At 34.4% G+C, this 24,957-nt stretch overlaps 2 protein-coding genes across 2 annotated transcripts; one reads left to right on the forward strand and one right to left on the reverse strand.

Annotated features, from left to right (window-relative positions):
- Positions 1 to 929: 929 nt before the first annotated feature.
- On the forward strand, positions 930 to 1,460 carry LOC149927138 (uncharacterized). Its single transcript, XM_090157816.1, has one exon. The coding sequence runs from the start codon at positions 930 to 932 to the stop codon at positions 1,458 to 1,460; it is 531 nt and encodes a 176-aa protein (XP_090013942.1).
- A 947-nt stretch (positions 1,461 to 2,407) lies between these two features.
- LOC149927139 (uncharacterized) lies at positions 2,408 to 23,907 on the reverse strand. Its single transcript, XM_090157817.1, has 14 exons — positions 23,826 to 23,907; positions 23,735 to 23,766; positions 23,602 to 23,608; positions 23,457 to 23,543; positions 6,599 to 6,871; positions 6,265 to 6,542; positions 5,314 to 5,928; positions 5,114 to 5,255; positions 4,741 to 5,056; positions 4,275 to 4,561; positions 3,900 to 4,217; positions 3,392 to 3,844; positions 2,953 to 3,234; positions 2,408 to 2,874 (listed from the first exon to the last, which is right to left on the reverse strand). The coding sequence occupies exons 1-14, from the start codon at positions 23,905 to 23,907 to the stop codon at positions 2,408 to 2,410; spliced, it is 3,639 nt and encodes a 1,212-aa protein (XP_090013943.1).
- Between the last annotated feature and the right edge of the window lie 1,050 nt (positions 23,908 to 24,957).

The following is a 24,957-nucleotide window of genomic DNA, read 5'->3' on the forward strand; positions in this document are numbered from 1 at the left end:
GTTCCCAAGACACTTGTAAAAAATAAATTTCCTTTTGATACCGAAACTGATACTCTTACCAACATATTAAACGAATCAACAGATGAATCCCCTTTTGACGTATTACCTTATAGTCCTCAATCTATGGATGGTGATGGATTACCTAATTGGATATCGTTGAAATAAATATAAACAATATTTCGTTTCTTTTTCTTTCACATACGAAATACATGTCACCATGGAAGGTTGCGTTGAATCTCCTCCCGCTGGTATCTTAGCATCGTTATCCGTGTCGTACTTTAAATCCCCGAAAGTCATTACAGCATTTTTACTTTTATTTATTATTATTGTTTTTGAACTCTTTGATTTTTTGTACTGGTATCACGAACGGAAAATGAACTGCACGAGCAATGGACAATCTTGAAAAAATATACTTTCATGTAAAGGATCCTGGAAGTTACGGTGGTGTACAAGGCCTTTATCGCGCAGCCGAAGCAAAGGGTCTGAAGGTTTCCATAAAAGACATTAAGGAATTTTTAAAAGGACAAGATACCTATACACTTCACAAACCGATTAGACAGCATTTTCGACGAAACAGAACGATAGTGTATGGAATAGACGAACAATGGCAACTCGACCTAGCAGACCTGCAAGACATCAAACGACACAATAAAGGTTTCCGATATCTTTTATGTTGTATTGATGTATTTAGTAAATACGCTTTTGCGGTAGCCACAAAAGACAAGAAAGGGTCAACGATAGTTGAGGCGTTAAAAGCGATTTTAGAATCGGGAAGAAAACCGAAGATTGTTCAAACTGATCACGGTAATGAGTTTCTTTGCAAAGAGGTTCAACGATAATTGAAACGTAGAGGAATCAAGTTTTTCGCAACGCATTCCGAAGTAAAATCGAGTGTCATCGAACGTTTCAATCGCACTTTGAAATCACGCATGTACCCTTATTTCACCAAAAACAATACGCATAAATATATCGACGTACTACCGGATTTATTGGATTCTTATAACAACAACTTCCATAGATCTATAAAATGTAAACCCGTTGAAGTAACAAGCGGAAATTCGAAACAGATATGGGATAATTTATATGGGAAAATTGATTTTTCACCTCCTGTCAAGTTTCATTTTGAAATAGGCGACTTAGTTCGAATCAGCAAAAATAAAAGAACTTTCGAAAAGGGATATAAAGCTAACTTCACCGAGGAATTATTCAAAGTAGTAGAGCGAATGCCGAGATACCCACCGGTATATAAACTTGAAGATTTGAACTCCGAGCTCATTTTGGGAGTTTTCTACAAAGAGGAAATACAGAAAATAGGGAAGGACCTCAACAACTGTATATTTAAAATAGATAAAGTTTTAAAGAGGAGGACAAAACCTGACGGAACTAAAGAATTTGTCGTGCGTTGGCGTGGTTACGGTCCCGATTTCAATTCTTGGGTCCAAGAAATCGTGACACAATGAGTTTCTATATTACGCTACCCTCGGATTCTTCCGTGCACTTTTTTAAAAATAACACTATAAGTAAGTTCAGAACTTATTTACCGGAACCGGTAAATCTCGATGGTGGTTACGAAGTTGGTCTTGCTGAAATCAGTTATCCGAGAACTTGGAATAACGTTGAAGAAGAGTGCGTAGTTAGAATTTGGAAAACAATTTCGGAAGAATCAAAAGGAAAACTAAAAAAACAAATGAAACAGGTTTTTACTCTGACTAACCACGTCAAAAGGGATCTCAGCGGAATAACGGATTTCGTAAATATCGTAATACCGCCAGGGTATTATGGAGTCGAAGATTTACTAGAAATTCTGTCGGTTGACGATTTCGGTTAAAATATAAGTTCTAGAGTCAAGTTTCATTATAACAAACCAAATCGCAGGGTTGTGGTTACATTAGAGGAGATGAACCAAATACATTTCCCCCACGAAATTGCCTCTATATTAGGGTTAACGATAAACCCTGGAGAAGATGTAACTGTTGACTCCTCCATGACTGCGCCTTTCAGCTGCGACATGGACGCGGGTTTACATTCCCTGTTCGTCTACTCGGATATCGTTCAAAACCGACACATCGAAAGGGCAAGGAGAACACTGGACTACTATCTACATTTCAAGGAAAAAGAACACCGAATTCTGCGAAAGCTATGGAAACCCCCCTGATTTATTTAAATTTAACGTTTTTGTAGAACGCAACAGTCTAACTGTTACGTATAATTCCTATCAATTGCAAAGGAATTTTAGTAAAACGTGCGGAGGCTATTGTGTATATTTCTCTGTTAATAGGTGTAGAGGTGTAAAAATGTTTAAAATATTACAAAGATTTTCTGAAGATAAAAATGTCAATGATCATATGATTACGGAATTCATGTATAAAAAGTACGCAATAAATATTTTGAAATAATTTATTTGTTTTCATTTCTCAATACGGAAATGTCCGTGGGACAACGTTGTTATTCCGTCAGACAAAATGTAACGTTTATCGTCACATGGATTAAGGCACATTTTGGTTTGACGTACCGTTGATAATTCGTGTTTTTTACTGACAATACGCTTCATTTCTTCGACGGTTACTTTACTGTTTAACAGACAATCGCGGTATTGTTCATGACGCACGCGCTTTTGGACTACACGCTTGCAGACCCCTTTGCAGGTTCGTTTCTCTCCATTGACCGACAAGATTGAGTACATTTTTGGACGTAATCCGCAGAATTCAATGACGGGAACACCGTCAAGCTCGTCCTTAAATTTACCCAATTTTTTCTTGTTCACGTCACTGAAGAGAGGGTGGTCGCTGGGATAGCCAGATAAGTCATATTTATCAGCGTGCGCAGAGAAATCCTCATACAAGTCCCCAGTCTCAATATGGTACGTTAAGCTGTCTGTAAAATTATACAAAAATATTAGTTTAAACGTAAAATGTGTGTGTGTGTGTTTTTTTTTTTTTTTAAATGTCTTACCAGTGTCCGTAAAAAGAAGTTTAGCTTTTTCTTTGTACTGTGTTTGAATCACATCGTAATGGAATTCGTACATTAGAAGCTTTGAGAGCTCTAATATCGAAAACCCTGTGTATATTGGTCTGTTTAACAATAGTTTTTTCTTCAACATGTGGATTCCAACAAGATCCTTATCGAAAACAGTAATCCTCTCAAAAGCGGGGGAACTAGCTTTCTTTACGGCCTTTTCAGGGGTTTGAACCAGGTGAAAGTCGATACGGAGACGCAGGTTCTCCATCGTTTTTCCTGAAAAAAAATAAAAAAATAAATAAATAAATAAATAAATAATAATAATAATTAAATAATTTTAATTTAATTTAAATTAAATTTAAATACTTACAGAAGACTGAGTTGTTCATTAATTTAAAGTAGTCCCGTTCAAAGCTATTCGTCGCCATTTTACGCTTTTCTGTATTAAAGTCAATATACGGTTTCAACCAAGGTCCTTGATCAAACCGTAAAATTCGGTGGACTTTGCTAATTTTAAGTCCTTTAGATACGTAAAATTTCAGGTTTCTGTAGTGTACTACGTATCTCTCTTTGTTGCGCAAATTGGGTACGAGTTTCGGTAAACTCTCCTTGATTGGGATTTTCAGTTTTTGTAACTGCCCTTTGGAGAACCCAGATAGGTCTTCAGGTTTAATGTGCATTTTCTCAGGTGCTAGAGGATAACAGTTATGCTCGTCGTGGAGTGACTGCGGATATTCCAAGTCAACTTCGAGAATAAATCCTTCCGATTCATCATCGGGGTGGCTCAGAATGATGTTTTCAACGAAATCTTGGCACGGTTTCATCCATCTGAAGTTTGACATCGGTAACGCATCGCACATTACCGTACCGTATAAGTTATTCATGTCTTGAATATAATTAAAAGTAATTACAATAAAATTAATTATAAAAAAAACAAATACCTAGGTAACAGATGTAGCTGTCAGGTTTTGAAGAATCATACGATTCCAGGTACTTATTATTTGCGCGTGCAAACCGATGACTTATCATGGAAACCCCTCCTCTGATTCCCTTTTCAATGAAAAGATGCATGTCAACATCTAGAAGTAACTCGAGTTTGACCTCGGTCATGCATAATGCGGCTTCCCACGCAAACCCGGGCCCTGTGAAAGCGTGAGCGCAGTCTAGTTTGTAATAGTTTAGACACATTGTCCTAAAATTCTCAAAGACATCGGCCAGTAAAAGCGTATCTGACGCAACATAGGTGTCGTGGTAGTTCCCTTTAATAAAACGAATTAGTTCCAGTATTTTTAAAATAAAATTTGTAAATATCTTACCAAGGTTTTGCATCTGGAATGTCTGCCAAACATTTTGAGCATGTTCGTAATCCACGTCTGAAATATCTTCCTCCGTTAAAACGTTGAAGAAGGCGCTCTTCGGCGGAAGTTGCGACTCCTTAAACTTCTCCTCGCTGTCGATGTAATCGTAGCAGTAAACACCTTTGCGGAGCAAAAGCTTTACTTTATTCGGTTGGAAAGCAGAGTTTAAACATGGAAACATTTGAGGTCCTCCTTTCGCTAGATTTGTCACGAGGGTTTCCAAAGACGCAGGCATGAAACGAACACTGTCAATAAATCACAGCCGTCCGAGAGAGAATGATATGTAGGTCTCTTCGTTAGATGGGATACATTTAATCTCCTCGTTTTTAATGACCCCAATTGTTTGCATTATCAAATGCGCGTCGTATCTACGGGTATTATATCTTAAGTAAAAAGGAAAATATTTAAATGAATTTTCTTTTACCTTGAGAGGTTATGAAAAATAACCGGAATGTATTTTGGTGGTTTTAACTTGAGGTTGCACGAGTTGTGACACGGACCCCTGTACGTTCCAGTATAGTGACAATGATCTCGGACTTTATAGGCTTTCGCGGAGAACGGTACCGAACAATCGTAACATTTTGTAGCGACGCGAAACGCCGTTTCCTCTGCGTCTGACAAATTCATTGGCTGGTTTTCTTTAAGTTTGTCCTTTATTTCTTGTTCCTCTATCTGGAGGTCACTAAGAAATTTCAATGCCGCTCCTTTTCCCCTGTAGGTTACAGGTTTCTTGGCAATACCTACATTAGAAAACATATTAAAAAACTACATAAAATATAGGATGAAGTTCAACACACCGGTTGGACCCACGACAACGTAGGAATATCTGCACGTGACGTGCAAAGCGAGTGTGGTAGTCGAGGATAGAGACGAATCAGGTTGACATGTAGAAACCTTATTCATTAAAGCTTCGAAGTCGGCGTATATCACGAAAGGACACTAAAATCGTAATTTTTTTTTATATATTTGGGTAAAATATATTCTTTTAAACAAATACCTTTTGGTGCCACCCGAACTTTTTGAACGATAATATAGGCTCGTCTAACGGCATTTCGATACATTGCGGGCTGTGGATGCTGCAATCTTTCACGTGATCGTCACGGTTTTTCTCCGCATTTTTACCCGAGAACCGATGGAGACAGTATCGGCAGTAAAACGTTGTATGTCCAATTTTAGTAAAACCGCAGAGAAGGCGGCTTAAACTGTTGATCAAACAGTAATGTTTTTCGCTGCCGTTTGTCACCAATAACAAGTCAATTTCGCGTTCTTTGGGTACTCTCTTCTCACTAACGTAACGCGGGAACACTTCTTTTTCGTAAGCGAATGCGTTTATCGACAAATTGTTCACCTCTTCAAACTTTTTAAGTTTGTAGGAGTTTAATTCGTACGGGAAAGTTATTCCCGATACATCAATTTCGCGTTCAAACTCTAGGTAATGACTCACACGCTGGGGATTATTTTTAACAGGATTCAAACCGGCTAATATCGACCATAAAAAACACTTATTATCCGTTGACTGGACGTTCACTAGAGCTTTTTTCTTTTCAAGACCACCTGGTAACAGGAAAAAATTGGCTCCACCAGCGAGCGGTAAGTACTGGATTATGTTGACCTGAAGATATAGGATACGATCTAAAATCCAACCGCTGCCTCTTTATACTAGAATCTATCTGACCGGGGATAACGTCAGCCATTAGAGAACTGTGGGTGTATCCTCTAAAATACGGTGTAGATTCGTCTTCGGTTTCGGAGTTAGCGAGTGTATCGCATTTGAATGGTCAAATACCATTTTATTCCGGCTTTCTGCTTGAGTTTATTCCGGAGGTAGTTTTCCAAGACTGCACGGTGCTGATTAATGAAAAGCGTCGGATCCGTAACACCATCAGGCGCTGCGATTCGGGCTGCGAAGATAGCATCTCCTAGCGCGTTTATTTCCAGGTTGATAAACTTCGGGAAGGTCTGCTTCAGGATGGTTTCCTGGCTCCGTATTATCCTCTTCCCGGGTGTCTGGTTGTGGTGGCGCTGGCGCTGGTTGTTGAGGATCGGTGGGTTCTAGAGTCTCCATATAATCGGATATCCCCTCGTCATCTTCGCTGAGAAGTTCGGAGACATCGCCACCTCGTGCAGCGTTGTCTGATTCTGGTATCGTGGATTCTAAGGTATCCATGTATTTAGATATTCCCTCGTCATCGTCGCTAAGCAGCTCGGGGACTTCGCTCGGGATATCTAGAGATTTACTTTTTTAAATCTTACGAAGAAATAAAATTTTTGTGAAATCTTACCTGCACGAGGTCTTTTTGGTTCATGGGGTATTGAAGACGTAGATCTTTTGCGACGTACAGTAAGGTCTAAAGGTGCGTCTTGTCCCGACTGTGTAGCAGTAGGTAAAATCTGTGGCGGGGCGACGGATTTCGATGGGTCTGCAACCGCGTGGGTGAACCCCGATGGGCCGGCAACCGCGCACACGAATCCCGATGGGCTGACAACCGCGTCCGGAGGCGTGAGCCTCGATGGCCCAGTAACCGTGGCGGGCGCGAACCCCGATAGCCCGGTAACTTCAGGCCGATTTTAAATAACGGGATGCGGACAAGATACAGAGGGGGCATGTGACCGTCTATGTCGGACTAAATTATCCTTCCGCGTAAAAGACTTGTCACATACCGAACATTTAAAAGAATTATTACAGTGCTTGGACTGGAAATGACGATGGAGGTCCCATTGGTTGGGGAAAGATGAAAAAAAAGGGTTCCACGAAAATTATCTCATGGAAAAGAGGGGTAGGGGGTCTAACTGGGGGGGGGGGGGGTGCCTCGAAACTCACAACTAGCTGAGGGCCCGCTCGTAGGGTGGGCTTCTCGGCTAGTTGTAAATAAGAGTGAGCTATATTGAGAATTTCTGCTAATTGGAAAACTTTGTCGCATGAAGAGACTCATTAACACACAACCGTGAGAGATTTGCCTACTGCTCAGATACATTAGTCAATTTTTCGACAGAATTCTGCAAAATCCATATGAAAGCGAAAGTTTGGGGCTTTCATAATGAATTTTCTTTATAGATTTTTAACTTCTTTGTCAGAAATGAACATAGAAGCGAATTCTAATGATTCAATTGCTCTCGAGTAAATGGATATATTTGCTACGAATGGGACGGAGATTTTTATGGTTTCTTTAAGTTAAGAGTGAGATCGGCCCAACTATTCGCGATACCAGTAGATTTTCCTCAGTATGAATTTGGTACTTTCAAAAGGAGGAATTGAAACGGACAAAATGACGAATATTCGTATAAAGAAAGGTCCTTTCGTAAGTCTTTTTCTGAAAAATATTTGAAATATTTAATTTAATTTTGCAATACAAATAAATAACACGTTTTCTGTTGGTTATATTTAATGAAGAAATTAAATTAAGCAAGTGAAAGAATGTCTATAGAACATCACTTATACCGATTTTATTAAAACTTGGGGATTACGTAGACTTTAGGGTATCATGAAAACCCTTAAAGGCCAATGATTCATTGGGCTTCCGTTTTGACGTTGCAAACGAAAGGTTTTCTGACAACTCAAAACCAAAAAAAAACCCTTTCTTAATTAAGTTAATTTACATGTAAAAATCTTCAAAACAATTTAAAATTTGCTTAATCTCACTAGGCGGGTATATTAATATGTATTTCACTCAATTTGGATAAAATTTGGGTAAATGAAACCAAATTGATTAAACTACAGTGATTTTCGGTCAATTTAGGTTTTAATAGGTAAATAATTAAAAACATGGATAAATTCGAATACAGTGGACAATGATTTAAAAAATGTGTAGAATGAATAAAATTGGGTAAGACAAGTGAAATTGGGTAAAACCGTCCAATTTCGATTAATTTAAAAAAAAATGGGTTAAGCCATCAAATATGGTTTAATTCAAATGATATTGGGTAAAGCCAACAAATTTGGGTTAAATTAAATTTGGGTAAAACAATCAAAAATGGTTTAAATTATACGTATCTCTCCAAAATTTTTAAAATTGGGTAAAACCATAAAAACTTGGGTGAATTCAAATGAAATTGGGTAAAAACCATCAAATTTGGGTTATTTCAAACGAAATTTGGGTAAATCCATCAAATTTGGATTAATAATTAAGTATCATCAGAAATTTGCTTGTTAAGTTTGTTAAGATAGTTTTATCCTCAACTATTTTTCTTCGTGTATTCGGAAACATCTCGAAAAACCACAGAAATCTATATTTCTATGCTGTCACGTATTACGAACCTTGGTCTTGATGGATGTTGATTCCGTTAACGTTGTGAAATGTTTAATGCAATTAGTGGAATTAGAATTTTCTTTATACAGTAAAAGTGCTACTTTTAATGATTATGAAAAACGTTTTGCAAAAGAGATTCTAGAGTGGTATTAATCAAATAGGTTTTGCGAGCAGCGGCGGCGCTAAGACTTTATTCAGGGTAGGCTATAGAAGGTTTTGGGGGCCCCCCATAAATAGGTCAGGGGCGAGCGATTGAAATTGCCATTTTATTTTCGTTAAAATTTTAACGATTAGAGTAGAATCACACCCCAGTTGAAATTAATTCAAACATAGATTCAAAAAAAAATTTATTTTAAAAGTTATAATTAGGCTAGAAAAGTTTAGAAAATATATAGGCACTATTTATTTTCCAGCTTAAATTGAAGCCTGCGATTGAGGGGGCCAGATAATATTTATAATTTTTGGGCCCCGTTTTCAAGAAATAGGGGCCCCTATTATAGGCTACCTAGGCTACAAAATATTTGGCATAGGCTATATCCTACTAAGCCTGAGTCTAGCGCCGCCACTGTTTGCGAGAGAAGGAAGAGATAGTTGGTAAGATTTCGTAGTTTTATTTTAAAACGTGTATTAGAAACACTAAAATTGGAAATATATCTGTTCACTTCATAAATAATAATAAACATAATGCTAATATTGGTTTCTTGATATAATTGGCTTTATGTAATATTAAATTTTATCTAATTAAATTTATTATAAAAAACTTGTAAGTACATGTAAATAAAATTAATTAATAAAATTATTTTATATATACATGTATATATATATATTATATATATATACTGCTATAGTTAAATAAATTATATTATTTATATTGTTATAAATAATAAATTATTTATAGTAAAAACAATTTAAATTAAATTTAATAAGAGTAAATTAAATTAATTATAGTAAAAATAATTTAAATTCAATTTAGTTAGATTAAACTAAATTAATTATAGTAAAAATAATTGAAATTAAAATAAATTTAATTTAATTAATTAGTGTAATAACTAATTTAAAAAATAAACATAAATTAATATAAATTTATATATCAATCTTTATCTATCTATATATTTATATATATATATATATATATATATATATATATATATATATATATATATATATATATATATATATATAGAGTAGATGCGGAACAATATAAGTACACAATCATCATTTGAGTTGTATATACTTGTTTTTTAAATTATCTTTTGAAAAGAGGTGGATGTTATGTTTATTTAAGTTATCCATAATACGAGTAAAAATTCAAAATTGCACTAATAGGTTTTGTTGAATAAAATAGATGATGATTCCTAGTTGAGATTCTTTTCAGTACCAGCCGATAAATACGATGGACGACTCCGAGTACTTTGATGGCAGTCGTTTTAGAGTGCTGTATATGGTTTGTATAAAGTAGTATCACTCGACCACTTCAGCTATATGTTCTTAAACATCAACCAGTCGTTTTGGATCTTTGTACAACCAATCTCTAACTAGTTAATGACCTTGGTGTTGAAATACCTTATGAAATTACAGATCGGTGCTGTATTGAGAGAAAAGAAAAAATAATGAAAAGTTTTTATTATCATCCAAATTGGAATCTTAAAACTTTACAATGGCTGCAAAGAACTTAAACATAAGAATAACAAGAAAATATGGGAGGGACGAGTCTCTTCTCGAGGAACCAAGTTCAAAAATTCACCTTTATCAACCGTGCACCTTTGAAAGGTTAAAAGAAGCAAGATTAGACTATAACGGCATACGTGACGTGCACATTCAACAGTGGCCAATACAAGCATCGAGAACCTTTTAAGACTCTAATTTCAATTTTATAGCTAGAGGACACTGGGTGATCAGTTTCAAGATCAGGCATAGCATCACTCGCCGAAAGGTCACAACTCAAAAATATAAGAGAAATTTAAGACAAGCGCAATTTGTGAACCTACCAAAGAATTTCCGGCTTTGATTATATCAATATCACCTAAATACGGCCCTCAGCACCGTACGTAATAAATACCGATCCAGCCCAGTTCTTTTAAGAGCTCACTACAGGCCGAATATAAACTCACAAAGGTGAGAAGTTAACTTTTCTGTACGCTAGATTGCCTTCGAACCTTGTTACGCACTTATATACTGCGCAATATCTAATTAGTATGGCCAGAAACGTTGTTGGAGATGTTTGTTTGTTTGCAGGAACGATCCTATAGAACAGAAAGGATTTTTGGTGGCGCCAAATGTAACGCGGACTTGAAGAGTATCAGGTAAATGATTGACTTCCCATGTTGAATATTTTCTTGACAATGTTGTCTTTAAGTCGATTAATCAAGACTTTTTTCTTATTTTGGACTCATGGTCAGGTCAAACAAACCAATTGATTTACGATAAAGGTTTTGGAGTTAATGGGAATTCGAAGTGTTAAAATAAGTTATAACTGAGAAAACCACCTTGATATGTCAGCCTCTGGATACTACGTTTCACCATCGATTGAAATATTTTGTCAAGGAAATAATTTCCACGGCTACTTTAGAATTTTCAACTGAAAATCGTTTGGATGAAATAACATCAAGAAACCACATCACACGTGTACAATATCTACCACACAACCAATTTTCCGCAACAATATTTAACGTGTGTCCTACCTAATTGCGCTAAGTATAGGTTTACAAAATGAGCACATTGTAGATATATTTTGGGCTTCGAGGACTTTTACTATGATTACCATATGCACTTTTAAAAGTATGCTTGTAACCTTTCCACTCAATATTATAATTTATTATTTTAAAAACAATGAATTGGTTTAAGCGTCGTTAAATTGTTTTAACTTTTCTTCGATATTATGGAAGGCTTCTGGAATTTTCTAGTGATTAGATTAACAATAGTTTAGTTATTAAAAGTACCAAGTTTTCATTTTAAAATTGTATTTAGAGTTCAAGTATAGATGAAATCTATTATTTAGGCATGGAAATATTTAAACTTGATTATAATATCTATTTTACAACAAACACTTATTTCTTTTTATAACGGCGCTTTTGCTCTAATTGACGGTTTTACCCAATTTTGGTTTGAATTAACCCAAATGTGATGGTTTTACGCATTTTAATCCATTTTTGATGGTTTTTACCCAATTTCATTTGAATTCACCCAAAATTTTATAGTTTTACCCAATTTTATTCATTTTGGATAGAGATACCCAATTTTATCCTTTGTTGATGGTTTTACTCAAATTTAATTTAATCCATATTTCATTAACCCAAATTTGTTGGCTTTACCCAATATCATTTGAATTAATCCATATTTGATGGTTTAACCCATTTTATTTTAAATTAATCGAAATTGGACGCTTTTAACCAAAATCTTAAAGATGGATAAATTAACTCAATTTCACTTGCCTTACCCAATTTTATTCACTCTACACATTTTTGAAAATAATTGTCCACTGTATTCGAATTTATCCATCTTTATATTTATTTACATATTAAAACCTAAATTGACCGAAAATCACTGTAGTTTAATCTATTTTGTTGCATTTACCCAAATTTTATCCAAATTGGGTGAAATACACATTAATATACCCGCCTAATGAAATTCAGTAAATTTATAAATTTTAATTGTTTTGAAGATTTTTAATAATTTGATATTAATTTGGAAAATGGTTTCAAATGTTGTTGAATGGTTATGGTAATGATAGAAACCTGTGTGTTATACGCCGCCTACAAACATGATGTCAAAAATATATATCTTCATTTATCTAGATTTTCATTACTTATCCTTGGTTTCTAATGTTTGACCTGGATTTCTAAAATTTTATCTATATTTCTAATATTTCATCTGGATTCCTTATATTTCACCTGAATTTCTTATATTTCACCTTTACTCCTAATACTTCACCAGGATTTCTAATATTTTATATTTCACCTGAATTTCTAATATTTTATATTTCACCTGAATTTCTAATATTTTATATTTCACCTGAATTTCTAATATTTTATATTTCACCTGAATTTCTTATATTTTATATTTCAACTGAATTTGTAATATTTTATATTTCACCTGTATTTCAAATATTTTCAATATTTCTCCTGGATTTCAAATATTTTCATTATTTATCCCGGATTACTATTATTTCACCTGGATTTCTAAGATTTTCAGTTTTTCTCTTGCATTTCTATTATTTCCCTGGATTCCTGATATTTTCAATATTTATCCTGGATTTCTATTATTTCTCCTAGATAATAATAATAATAATCAGCTAGGCTAATACCCAAGGCACCACCTTAGGCCTAAGTCATCTAGCGACTTTTGAAGCCTTTTTAATTCAGGTGGCCGGGTTACAATGCGTAGGAGGGTGGTGGCATATTTCTCCTGGATTTCTAATATTTTCTATATTTATCCTCGATTCCTAATAATTTCTATATTTCTCCTGGTTTTCTATTATTTCCCCTGGATTCCTGATATTTTCAATATTCATCCTGTAATTCTATTATTTCACCTGGATTTCTTATATTTTCATTATTTAACCTGGATTTCTTATATTTTCATTATTTCGCCTGGATTTCTAATATTTTCATTATTTATCCCGGATTTTTATTATTTCACGTGGATTTCTAATATTTTCAGTATTTACCTGGATTTTTTTTTATTTTCAATATTTCTCCTGGAATTCTATTATTTTCAATATTTATCCTGGATTTCTATTATTTTCAATATTTATCCTGGATTTCTATTATTTTCAGTATTTCTCCTGGATTTCTATTACTTCAATTGGATTTCTATTATTTCTCCTGGATTTCTATTACTTCAATTGGATTTCTATTACTTCAATTGGATTTATATTATTTCACCTGGATTTCTAATATTTTCAGTACTTTTCCTGGATTTCTATTATTTTCAATATTTCTCCTGGATTTCTATTATTTTCAATATTTCTCCTGGAATTCTAAAATTTTCATTATTTATCCCAGATATCTATTATTTCACCTTGATTTCTAATATTTTCTATATTTCTTCTGGATTTCTAATATTTTCTATATTTCTTCTGGATTTCTAATATTTTCTATATTTCTTCTGGATTTCTAATATTTTCTTTTTTTTTCCTGGATTTCTATTATTTTCAATATTTCTCCTGGATTTCTATTATTTTCAATATTTCTCCTGGATTTCTATTATTTTCAATATTTCTCCTGGATTTCTAATATTTTTTACATTTCTCCTGGATTTCTTATATTTTTTTCCTGGTTTCTAATAATTTCCACATTTATCCTGGATTGGTTATATTTTCAAAATTTGTCTTGAATTTCTAATATTTCACCTTTTTATAATATTACACCTGGATTTCTAATATTTCAAATATTTATCCAGGATTTGTTATATTTCCAATTTTTCTCCTGGATTTCTAACACTTTTCCAGGATTTCTTATATTTCCAATTTTTCTTCTGGATTTCTAACACTTTTCCAGGATTTCTTATATTTCCGTTAGTTCTTGTGAATTTATAGATATATATAAAGAATATAGATATAAAGAATTATTTCGATTTATCGCTAGGATCACGGTCACGTATCCGAAAGGTTTACCCCCATTTCGCCCAAAATAGTTCTCCCAATTCCAATTTCTCCCAATCCCATTTCTCCCAATCCTATTTGTCCCAATCTCATTTGTCCCAAAATAGTTATCCCAAATCCCATTTGTCCCAAAATAGTTAACCCAAATCCCATTTGTCCCAAAATTACACTTGGTATAAACATGAATCTAAGTTGACTTTACAGAATAATGTGACGGAATACCCTCGCGTACATCATCCTCTCGGTCGTTTCCATCTGCAGCAGTAATTATCTCTGAACGAACTTTATTATGAACCTACCATAAAAATATATATTACATGAAATAAGTCCAAGTAATTCTTTATATTACTACAATTAGGATATGCCTACTAACCTAATCTAACCTAACCTAACCTAACCTAACGCCAAGTCAATTCACATATTGCCGTCATAATGTTACGCTGTATTTTTTTCGACATATCGACTCGTACCGATGAGATCTAAAACCGCGCAATTACCATATATTTGGAAAATAATGATTGGGAGAAAGGGGAATCCATATTTTTGGGAATATTGATCCTTGGGAGAAATGGGAATCAATTTTTTTGGGAAACTTGATCGTTGGGAAAAATGGGAATACATATTTTTGGGTTAAATGAACTCCGGTTCGGAGAAATGGAATTGGGACAAATGGGACACCATGTTTTTAGGAGAACTGATAACTTTGGGAGAAGGTAAAATTGGAATAAATGGGAACATACCATCCGAAAAGGTCATAATACGGGGACAGGCAAAAAGGATTAAGAGTCGCGACTGGAATATCTTCCAAATGAATTCATTAAAAACATCGGATAGCACATTCGCTATTTAAACCAGGAATGGGCCGAGCTTCTAACAATGAAACACGATCCGATTCTTCGGTGACTACAAAATAGCCACGATAGATTATCATATTAGTTCCGAAGGGTGGACCACATTTTTGATCATCTTACCGGCGGCACTATTTTTACCCGTTTCGACATAGGAAATCTTGAAACTTCGTCCTCATCAGCGGAACCAAATTGAATTCCTTTGGTATATCGTCTTCACCCGTGATTTTTCAAAGGCTCATGGAAATACCGCTCCAGGGCCTTCCATGCAGGACGATATCATCTTCATAGGCACGTCATCTAAACCAGTTGGCTGGACTCAAGTTAAAATCTTACAAATCTTACAAATGTCAATTCCCAAATACATCGGCAGAATTCATTAGATAACGAGTCAACGTCGACGGTCTGCATGCGCAACAAGAAAAATTAACTGACATTTAGAAGCATACTGAAGGACATTGAAGAATGTGTTCATTCTTCGAACCGGTAAATTACTACGCAACGATGTAAGGACAACTCTACAATTTCTTGAACAAGTGACATGGTATAAAAAAACGCAAAGAAAAACGTTACATCCACTTACGTAAAAGGACACTTTTGAAAATGGTTATTAATCACTTTAATCCTTTTTCGGACATTTTAGTATTTATTATGTTCTAGTTCTACCTATTAAAAATGGTTTTGAAAGATGGTTTATATTTCCTTCAAGAGTATAAGAAATATGTAATGCCCAAATTTTGTGATCTCAAAGGCTCAATCAAGATCACGAAAGAGATTTGAATATCCAATGTATTGACGAATCGTTTACGTTTTCCACCTCAGCGGTGGCTGAGAATTCAAGGGCCCACATTTATGGATCCCAAGAACCCAAACAGGTTTAGAGATCCTGAGAGATTTCGAAACGTCAGTTAATTGTCGTGTCAGTGCCACCTTGTGTTACTTTTGGAACTGATGTTAATTACCCGTACTAACAAAAATCACGTTCATTTTTTTACTAAATATTTAGTATTTTCCAATGGTCTACAATGAATCGGGAGCTAACATTGGATCATATTTCGAAAACCTAACCGGGCCTATAGTGGATCTCTTCAAAGCAATGTCCATTCGTTTCAAGTGAGATAAAAAATTAAAATAAGTGCAAATATGCGTAACTTAATAGATCAAAATAAAAATACACATGTCGCGCTACAAGCTGCTTTCCACCAGATTAATTACGACTGCGCAATCTCGTTGCTTCATTGGATCTTATGTTGAACCGCATTTTTGGGCATTCCACGTGAAAAATCGATATTAAAATTTTCATGAATAGGAATTGTAAATAAGAAATTGTAGGGTTAAATATTTTTTTCCGGTTTCTGACAATTAAAAACTGCATAGTTTCTTACAATTTCATGAAACTCCTAGAGCACTTTTAATTTTAGTATTCAAGTATCCTCAGATATGTTTTTAACCGTTTCTACACGGAATTAACATGCACTGCAAATCTCACGAAATTCGCTACTTCATGGAATCATAACTGGTCGGTCAATTTCACACGCAATTACTACATCACATAAAAATTATATTTATTTATGTAATTCCAATTAAACAATCAAACCGCTTAAAAACCGACAAAACTAAATAAATAGTAGGATAATTAAAATAAAATTATTTCAACTTCCAAAATTATATGTGCAAATCCAAAAATTCAATTAAAAAAATCCAAAAAGCGTAATTTATTAAATAGAAAACTTAGATACTTGTGGAATCGATACTTTAAAACTGTTTATTTTCTCTACTATAAATACAGTTGTTCTAAAATTAAAATATCTAAATTCGTGCCCATGTAACTACATACTAAATTATTCCACGACAAATTGCCGAATTTGTTTCTTAGGACACCCTATCTTTTAAGATTTCAATGAAACTAAGTCCGAGGGTCCATTTGTGATAGGAAACTAATTTTCAAATTATATTTAATATAATTGGTAGAAATGATTCCAATAATTAAAAAATCAACTCAATTACGAAAGGTTGGAAGTTCATATTTTAATAAATAGAGACCCAATTTTACGCGAAAAAGCTCATTTTCAATTGTTCATTGTACGCATTGTAATTCAATTTTTCTTAATATTGATACTGAACTCTTTATATGTCTAATAGAGTTTGTGGTCTTTAACCTGTTAAAAAACTTCCCCATTTGTGTTTTAAAAGATTATCCCAAAATCTCAAAACCGTATTTCTAGTTTAACAGAGAAAAAATATTTTAAAAATCGTGCTATTTTCGTTATAAGCCGATACTTTACAGTGTGTTGTTTTGTAATTATGGTAAACATCCAAGACGTTTTCTTCGGAGCCACCACTTGCTTTAAAAACTTGTTGAGGTTAACGGTAATAGTTAGTGTAGGGAGCTGTTGGCTCGCGTGGCATGCAGAGCTTGCCACCACCCTCCTACGCATTGTAACCCGGCCACCTGAATTAAAGGCTTCAAAAGTCGCTTGATGACTTAGGCCTAAGGTTGTGCCTTGGGTATTAGCCTAGCTGATTAGTATTATTATTATTATTATTTTGGCGTGTCTCGATGTTTAAGAAATTATTTTAAAAATTTCATTCTTGAACCCTTGACCTTTGATCTTTTCGGTGTACACTGAATTTTTATCACTTGTGTTCGTAGTCTTTCGATATGTTTCATTGGGAACTGTTAAATCATTATGAAAAAAATATTAGGCACTACCTAAAATTAAAATAAGTGATGTTATTTTGGTGGAAAGAGTATTTACAAAATAGTTTTTTCTCTAGAATTTGAATTATCGGATTGGCTGCACAAGTGGAAAACTTGAAAAATGAATAAGTAAAATCGTTTTAATAGGAAAGGTCAAAAGATTAACGACAATTAACTCTACTACACCTGTATTAGGTGCAGTGTACCTTTTTAGGAAAACGTCGATGAAATGCGAACAGAAACCCCTTTTAATGAGCCTTGTTGCCTTAAAACCAGAATTATTTTTAAAAAATATATTTTTTTCCAGCATTTAGGAGTCGAGGAAATTTTTATAATTTTTTGCTCAATATTAATACCAAATAGCTGCAAAACGCTTAACAGTACAATAACAATAACTTGGACTATATTTCTATAAAATAAAAAAGGTATTGTGCACAAATAAAACAAGTTGGCAAGTCAAAATATACCTTGCCTCGGAAGAGTTTGTTCCTGGAGAAATATAGACAAAGACATATGCTGTCCTCAATCGTGTGATCAGTGTGCTAATCATTTCATAGAAATCTTATACCCTTTATACCATCTTTGGTTGGTGAAAAGAGAGGGACATTAATTTATTCTTATAGAGGCTTCGTGCGTAGTTTAAATTTTGATCATCAGTATCGCCGCCTGCCGACCGAGTTTTAACTTAAATATATGAAAGCTGTCTGCGCGTTCAAAATTATCTCCGCACGACAGCTGAAAGTTTCAACCGAAAAACATTGAAATTCAAAACGTGTCTGCTATTTCTGCACATATTTAGTTTACGGATATTGATTAAAAATGGCCGGCCGAGATTAGATCAGTCAAAGAAGTAAACAAGTTGGAAAGCCCAATTTTACCTCTTCTCGGAAGAGTTTGTTCATGTTGAAATAACAGGAGGGCTGACTCAGCCTTTGGGCTTTGTAAGTTTATTTTGAAAGGAGATGCTAGCGTCGCCTGGCACTCGTACTGTACTAATTAGCGAGGCAAATTTAAACTTATCTTGTTGTTCCTTCATGGCTTGTCTATGATATTATTTATTTTCAATTTGAAGTTAATGGCTCAGCTGTATTTGATTTTATTCAATCATCTTCGAAATAATTGGAAGCGAACACGAATCGTTACATTTCATTAAGAACCAAAATGTAAAACTCTATTAACTATTATAATATACGCGTCGGCTTAAGATGAATTTCTAATTTTCTACGGTGCTTAGTTTTTGTTGGTGGTACAGTGGTAGAACACTTACCTGCCAAGCAGAAAGGCGCGGGTTCAAACCCACCCGACGCTTTCGCAAATTGATATAAGGACGTAAATCGTGAACATTTGGTGGAAACCTTGCCATTTGCGTGCTAAGACGTTTAAAATAACCCTTTGGCTTTGGGTCGTTCTAAAAGTCAATAATTGGAAGTTGGAGAGTGGGAACCCCGTACCTACCCTTACGCTACACCCACACACGTCGCGATACAAACACTAATTTGAATTTAAGCGTTTCAAAAAGAATAATCCTTTTCCAAAATTCGAGAAACTGCAAACGCGGTTTTTATGACACTTTGCCAAGGTACCACGAACGCGTTTCCGCAGTGAACAACAGACACGCACAAACAGACCCGTTGATTGTAAAACTCCTTCTAGGGAATAGTTCCCTTTGAGAGGTAAGAACAAATTGACCAGATTGTCGTTGAATGACTTTATTTTCATGACTTACCTCCAAGTTGGACATTCACGAACAAGCGCAGATATTGGGTAAGAATATTTCTTATTCCACTTTAGAATCGTTGATGCTCTCTTCTTAAAGGGGCTCCAAAGTTCAGTGGCAAAAACCAGAAAATTGAGCATGCTTTTCATTCCCCCCAGCCCCTCACTCGGCCTTGGCAGAGGCGGGCAGAGTCAACCGTAAATTTCGCACTTTACTGACTTTACACACATTTTGCCACCGAACTTTGGAGCCCCTTTAAATGATAAGTTATAATAAATGAACTTTTGTTACTGTTACTTAACAACAATTTGGAAATCGGGTGAACACGAATTGAAATTGTGTTTCCTGGTCGCGATTAGGCTAGTCACGATCTTCGGTACTTAAAATGTTTCATCGTTTTTAATAAAAAAAATTTCGTCACATTAAACCATCGGAGCCCAGTTTCGAAATAGGGTGGTTTATTTAATAGCCACTTGAAATATTAATATCGTGGTCTATTGTGAAAGATTCCGCCTACAATTATTTCTTATTTTCGTGTTACTCAAAGTTGATCTTGCACTGTGTTTTAAACGCGTAGAACGAAATACGACAGATATTTACATTCACCTGATGAATAATTACACAATTTCAAGGATTTGCGATTATAGATATAACATTAATTAATCACTGTAGTTTCGGCAATAAATTCTGTAATTGCCATTCGATCTAATAATATATTAAATATTTATTTCTAATATTTTTGTATCAAAACAGGATTTTCACTTGTACCCTTATTCTCTGAGCCTGTACAAGGTACGAAAATATCAATACACTGCGGAATTATATTATTCTCGAGTTGTACTGATTACGCAAAGAAATGAATACGTTTTTAAATCACCAATTTCCAGCCTGTTTCAGATTCCAACATGGGTACGTATTCAAGTGGTTGTGACTGACTTCATTTGTTCCTGTCCCGATGGTTTGCACGAAAAAAGTCAAGGTCAATATTGGTATGCATGTTTGCCGAAAATGTGCAATCCTGACCTACAACATTTTAATCCAAAAATATAAATAATATTATAATAAAAAATACTACTTGAAACATGGCGATCTCTGAACTTGAGAATTCTTATCGCAATCTTCATAATCTCCGCACATAGCGTAAGAGTACCGTCTCAAGGTATGAGGTACCACAGTTATATTACGCTTGAAAAATGACGTTAAAATAAATGTTTTATTGGATCTCATTTGACGAGTTCTGTTCAGTTTGGTGGATAAAATCGTTACTAAACTAAAAAGTGTTTCACATCGTTTCCAAAAAACAAACTTATTTTTAATCGTACAATGACTGCACTTAAACATGAAAATAATAATAAAAATATTGTTCTAGATGATTTGTTCCGTAGCTACGTGTTTTTTGGTGTTATCACTATTTAGTGTCACATTTGACTATTTAAATTGGAGAAAACCCCGATCGAACGGTGTAATCAAAATCAGATATTTCTGGGCGTATTTCAAATCTTTAATGAACCAAAGTAAGTTCATTTTTTTAATTTTAATTAGCTTTAATTCCAAGTTTTATAGAACAGAAGATTTTATGATAAGACTATTTCTGAATGATTTCTGAATGAAGTTTTATTCTTTGTCAATATTGAAATAATTTTACAATTTCTTTGGGATTTAAAATTGTATGTCAAGGCTGTGAAATTTGGTCTTAACAGAATTGGTCCACGATGGAACGTCCATAGTTTGGGCATTTATTGCTGGAGTACCGCGATTTTAGTTTATTTAATCGTACTAAAATAATTCTGGTTTAAATTGAAATGAATTTTATCCTAGTTTTACTTTTAACGATCGCCACCGAATACAGACTGTGCTTTTTAGATGGTTTCTCCGAAGGGATTAGCTGCAACAAAATTGATTGCTCTCTAGGCAGAGTGTAGTTCCGCTCTAACACTGGGGTTTACAGAGTGTAGTTTCTCGATAACACTTGGGGTTACAGAGTGTAGTTTCTCTCTAACACTTGGGGTTACAGAGTGTAGTTTCTCTCTAACATTTGGGGTGAAATATAATGGGGAGAGCTTTATTTAAATTTACTCGCGAAGACTCTCGTACCTTATCCTATTTAATATTGTTTTTTTTAATGAAAACGACCAAGTTTTAAAATAATATAAACCATTTATTTTGTGGTTGACCATTTGGGTCCGTCCAAGAGAAGTGTTTCTTCAAATCTGGCCCTCAACGCCTTCGTTAACACCTAGGAAAACGTATTTTAAACAAGTTGCCGAAAGGCAAAATAGTTTAAGTCCAGCGCTAGTTATTTGTGGAATGTCAGTGCAATTTGTAGGCGGGAAAATGTTTGATGCAGTGTTGCCAATGTGCGGGAAATTTTCCTTTTTGCTGGAATTTTCGTCGTTAAATTATCGGGGAGGGGAAAAGGGAATTTTTCTCTAAATACTCATATTTTGCGGGAATTTTGAGGGGAATAGAGACGAGATAGAAAACGTGAAGGCACCATGCGATAGTCTCGTCATGCGCAGTAGATTCCGGTTTTTGTATCCCCTCAAGGTCAAATCTGAAAGTCCCTGCTCCGGCATTGCGGCTCTCAAAGCACAATTATATAGCTTAAGCCTACTTTTTATCGTCTTTTATTTAATAAGTTTAGTCACATATATGTAATTTTTTTAAATATTTTTATAATTTCATTAAAAAAGGTAAATATTTGGTCGCTCCCGAAATATTGTGCCTGTTTTCCGAGTAGTTTTCACGAGTGTAAGGGGGTTGTGGTTATTGAGGGAATTTTTGACCCAAAAAGGGAAATTTTTACGTTCTGAGAGGTAAATCTTACTTTCAAAACTTGGCAACACTGGACTAATCTAGGTTGAGGGATGAAAAAATTCTGATTTTCACTACCAAATAGCTACCTTTCATTTCTAGTATCATAATTATACAATATATCCTTTACGAGAGAAGTATTCATCTCTTTAAACTGCTAATGGTATTTACTCAAGTGAAACAGGTACCCGAGCAGGCTCACGCGTCGATTTTTCAAAAGAATTTTCGAATGAAAAATTAGTGGGCGGCAAAATACACCTTAACTATTACATCGATAAAATATGATTTATAAATTACGTAAATATTGCTACGCAATGTTATGATTTATATTGCCTTGGGCAAACAGACTATCATTAATAAAATTATAATTTGTAGAATAGTGTCATACCTATGTTTATTATGTTACTTATGATGATTCAACAATTATCAAACCCTACTCTTAAATGAAATCATGAACTCATAAGAATAGTTTTGATAGTATTCACAACATAAATTTCATATTTTAAACCTGAAAAACATTTTGCATATCACCTAGATTTCCATGTTAAATATACAACCTTAGATAGATGTAGATGTACATGAAAACTGTAAAAACTTGGAAATTTTTTTGGCTTTAGGCAATGAAAATTGAAACTCAATAAATAAAACATTAAATAACATTTCTGTAAAATACACATGCTGTATAAGGCATTATATTTACACGGTTATACAATGTAAAATGTACAAATACACATATGGCTGTTCAATGAGTAGGTACACTGCTGCCAAATGTTACTGCTGCAAAATATGTTATGTAAACTGCTACAAAATATGTTGCGTATGCTGAAAAACAATTTTAGTTACATACGTATGCAGTTGTATAATGTATCTCAATTTACTAAAATTAAGATTTCCATTAGATACCGTACATACGTACGCTGTTGTACAATGTATCTCAATACTAAATTTCAGATTTCCATTTGGTACCGTAAAAATGTACAGTTACATTTTACTACAGCATACGTTTGTATCTCAATACTTAATTTTAGATTTCCATTAGATACTGTACAAACTTAGTTACATACGTACGCTATTGTACCATGTATCTTAATACAAAATTTCAGATTCCCATTTGATACGTGTACAAACGTACAGTTACATACATATGCTGTTGTACAATGTATCACAATACTATATTTTAGATTTAGATTAGATGCATTTCATATACATACCTGGTAGGTCCAAACGGTCCAGTTCATTTAATACAAACTCATTAAGCACCACCATAGGCCTATGATTAGGTAAGCTTATGGCACCACCTACTACAATTAGATATTCTAATATTTTAAATTAGTTTTGAGGATTTGCAGATCTTACATAAATCCTGTAAAAAAATATTAATTTTATTAAAATTCTAACACTTCAAACCATCCAGTTCATTCAATAGTCATTAAGGACCACCTACTACAAATTAGATATTCTAATTTATATCAGATATTCTAATATTTACCAAATTAGTTGAGGTTTGCAGATCTAATATACCTGTAAAAAGAATTATTAATTATAATTATTTATTATAAATATTATTGAAATTAACGTACCACAGAACAAGGACAGAACTCGAATGTAGTTTTCGAGACGAGAGGAATGTCGAGACGAAAGGAATGTGCTAATTTCTTTCATAACCTCGTAGACATTCTCATATAGCTAACGGCCGCGTTGTACCTCTGACAATGGTTTCAGGTAATCCATTTTTCACCCCAAGCCGAATGGAATGTACCGGCTTCTCTTAATAACTTGGGAGATATTCAAGGCTAGCTAGAGCCACTTTGTAGCTTTGACAATGGTTTCAGGTAATACGTTTTTTCTCCGTTTTTACTATCAAAGCATAAGTCCGGCACCGCCAATAGATGGCGCGCGCTGGACTAAAAAAGCGCAAAGTGGGGCGGAAACGAGCCCCAATGTCCAGCTTGAGTCCCCGAGAGAGGAAATCGCCCCGGGCTTTCCGATAAAGCGCTGAAGGGCAAATTTTCCAACATACATTGAATATAATAACAAAAAAATATACACTGAGAAGTTTACAAAAATGGAGGGATTAACAGGGGATGGGTTTTATCCAGAGAAAGAAAAACCGTTGAAATGCTTTTAAAAAGGGTTGTTACAAAAGTTGGGAAATATTTCTTGGTTACATTATTTTTTTTTGCACTTTCTAAAACAGTTATTTTCGGAATTAAGTTAGTTATTAAATTTATAGTTATTTTAATATTTTTAGTTCACCTTTTAAAAAATAGGACAGCACTTTTTCCATTTTTAACACTTCCCCGGTAATACTGAAAGAATTACCAAGTTGAGTGAAGTGCTCTAATTAAGTTCGATGTTACACAAATGTTGAAACGCGTGCTTTATTAAATTACCATTTTTTGTTTTAATTACACACATTCTGTTTCTACCATCGCGACCTTTAGTTACTTCGCTTACCAGACCTATTTTCCACATATGTCGTCAGGGCCGAGCTTAGAGGTCTCGCGGCCCCGGGCGAAATGCATGGGTGTAACTGACTTGCGAGTGTAGCGGCCCTCCGGCATATACATCCCTATGGTAAAATTTTAGTGGCCTTGCTCGCCTCCCCTTATGCACGGCCCTGTATGTCGTGGTAATTTATATTCCTGAATTAAGACCACGTCACCAATTTTAAATTCTACATCGTTTTTTGCTAATTTTGAATAGTGTGCG

Source organism: Leiobunum rupestre, chromosome 9 (genome assembly GCF_980474605.1).
Source record: "Leiobunum rupestre chromosome 9, qqLeiRupe1.1.hap1, whole genome shotgun sequence".
Lineage (NCBI taxonomy): Eukaryota > Metazoa > Arthropoda > Arachnida > Opiliones > Sclerosomatidae > Leiobunum > Leiobunum rupestre.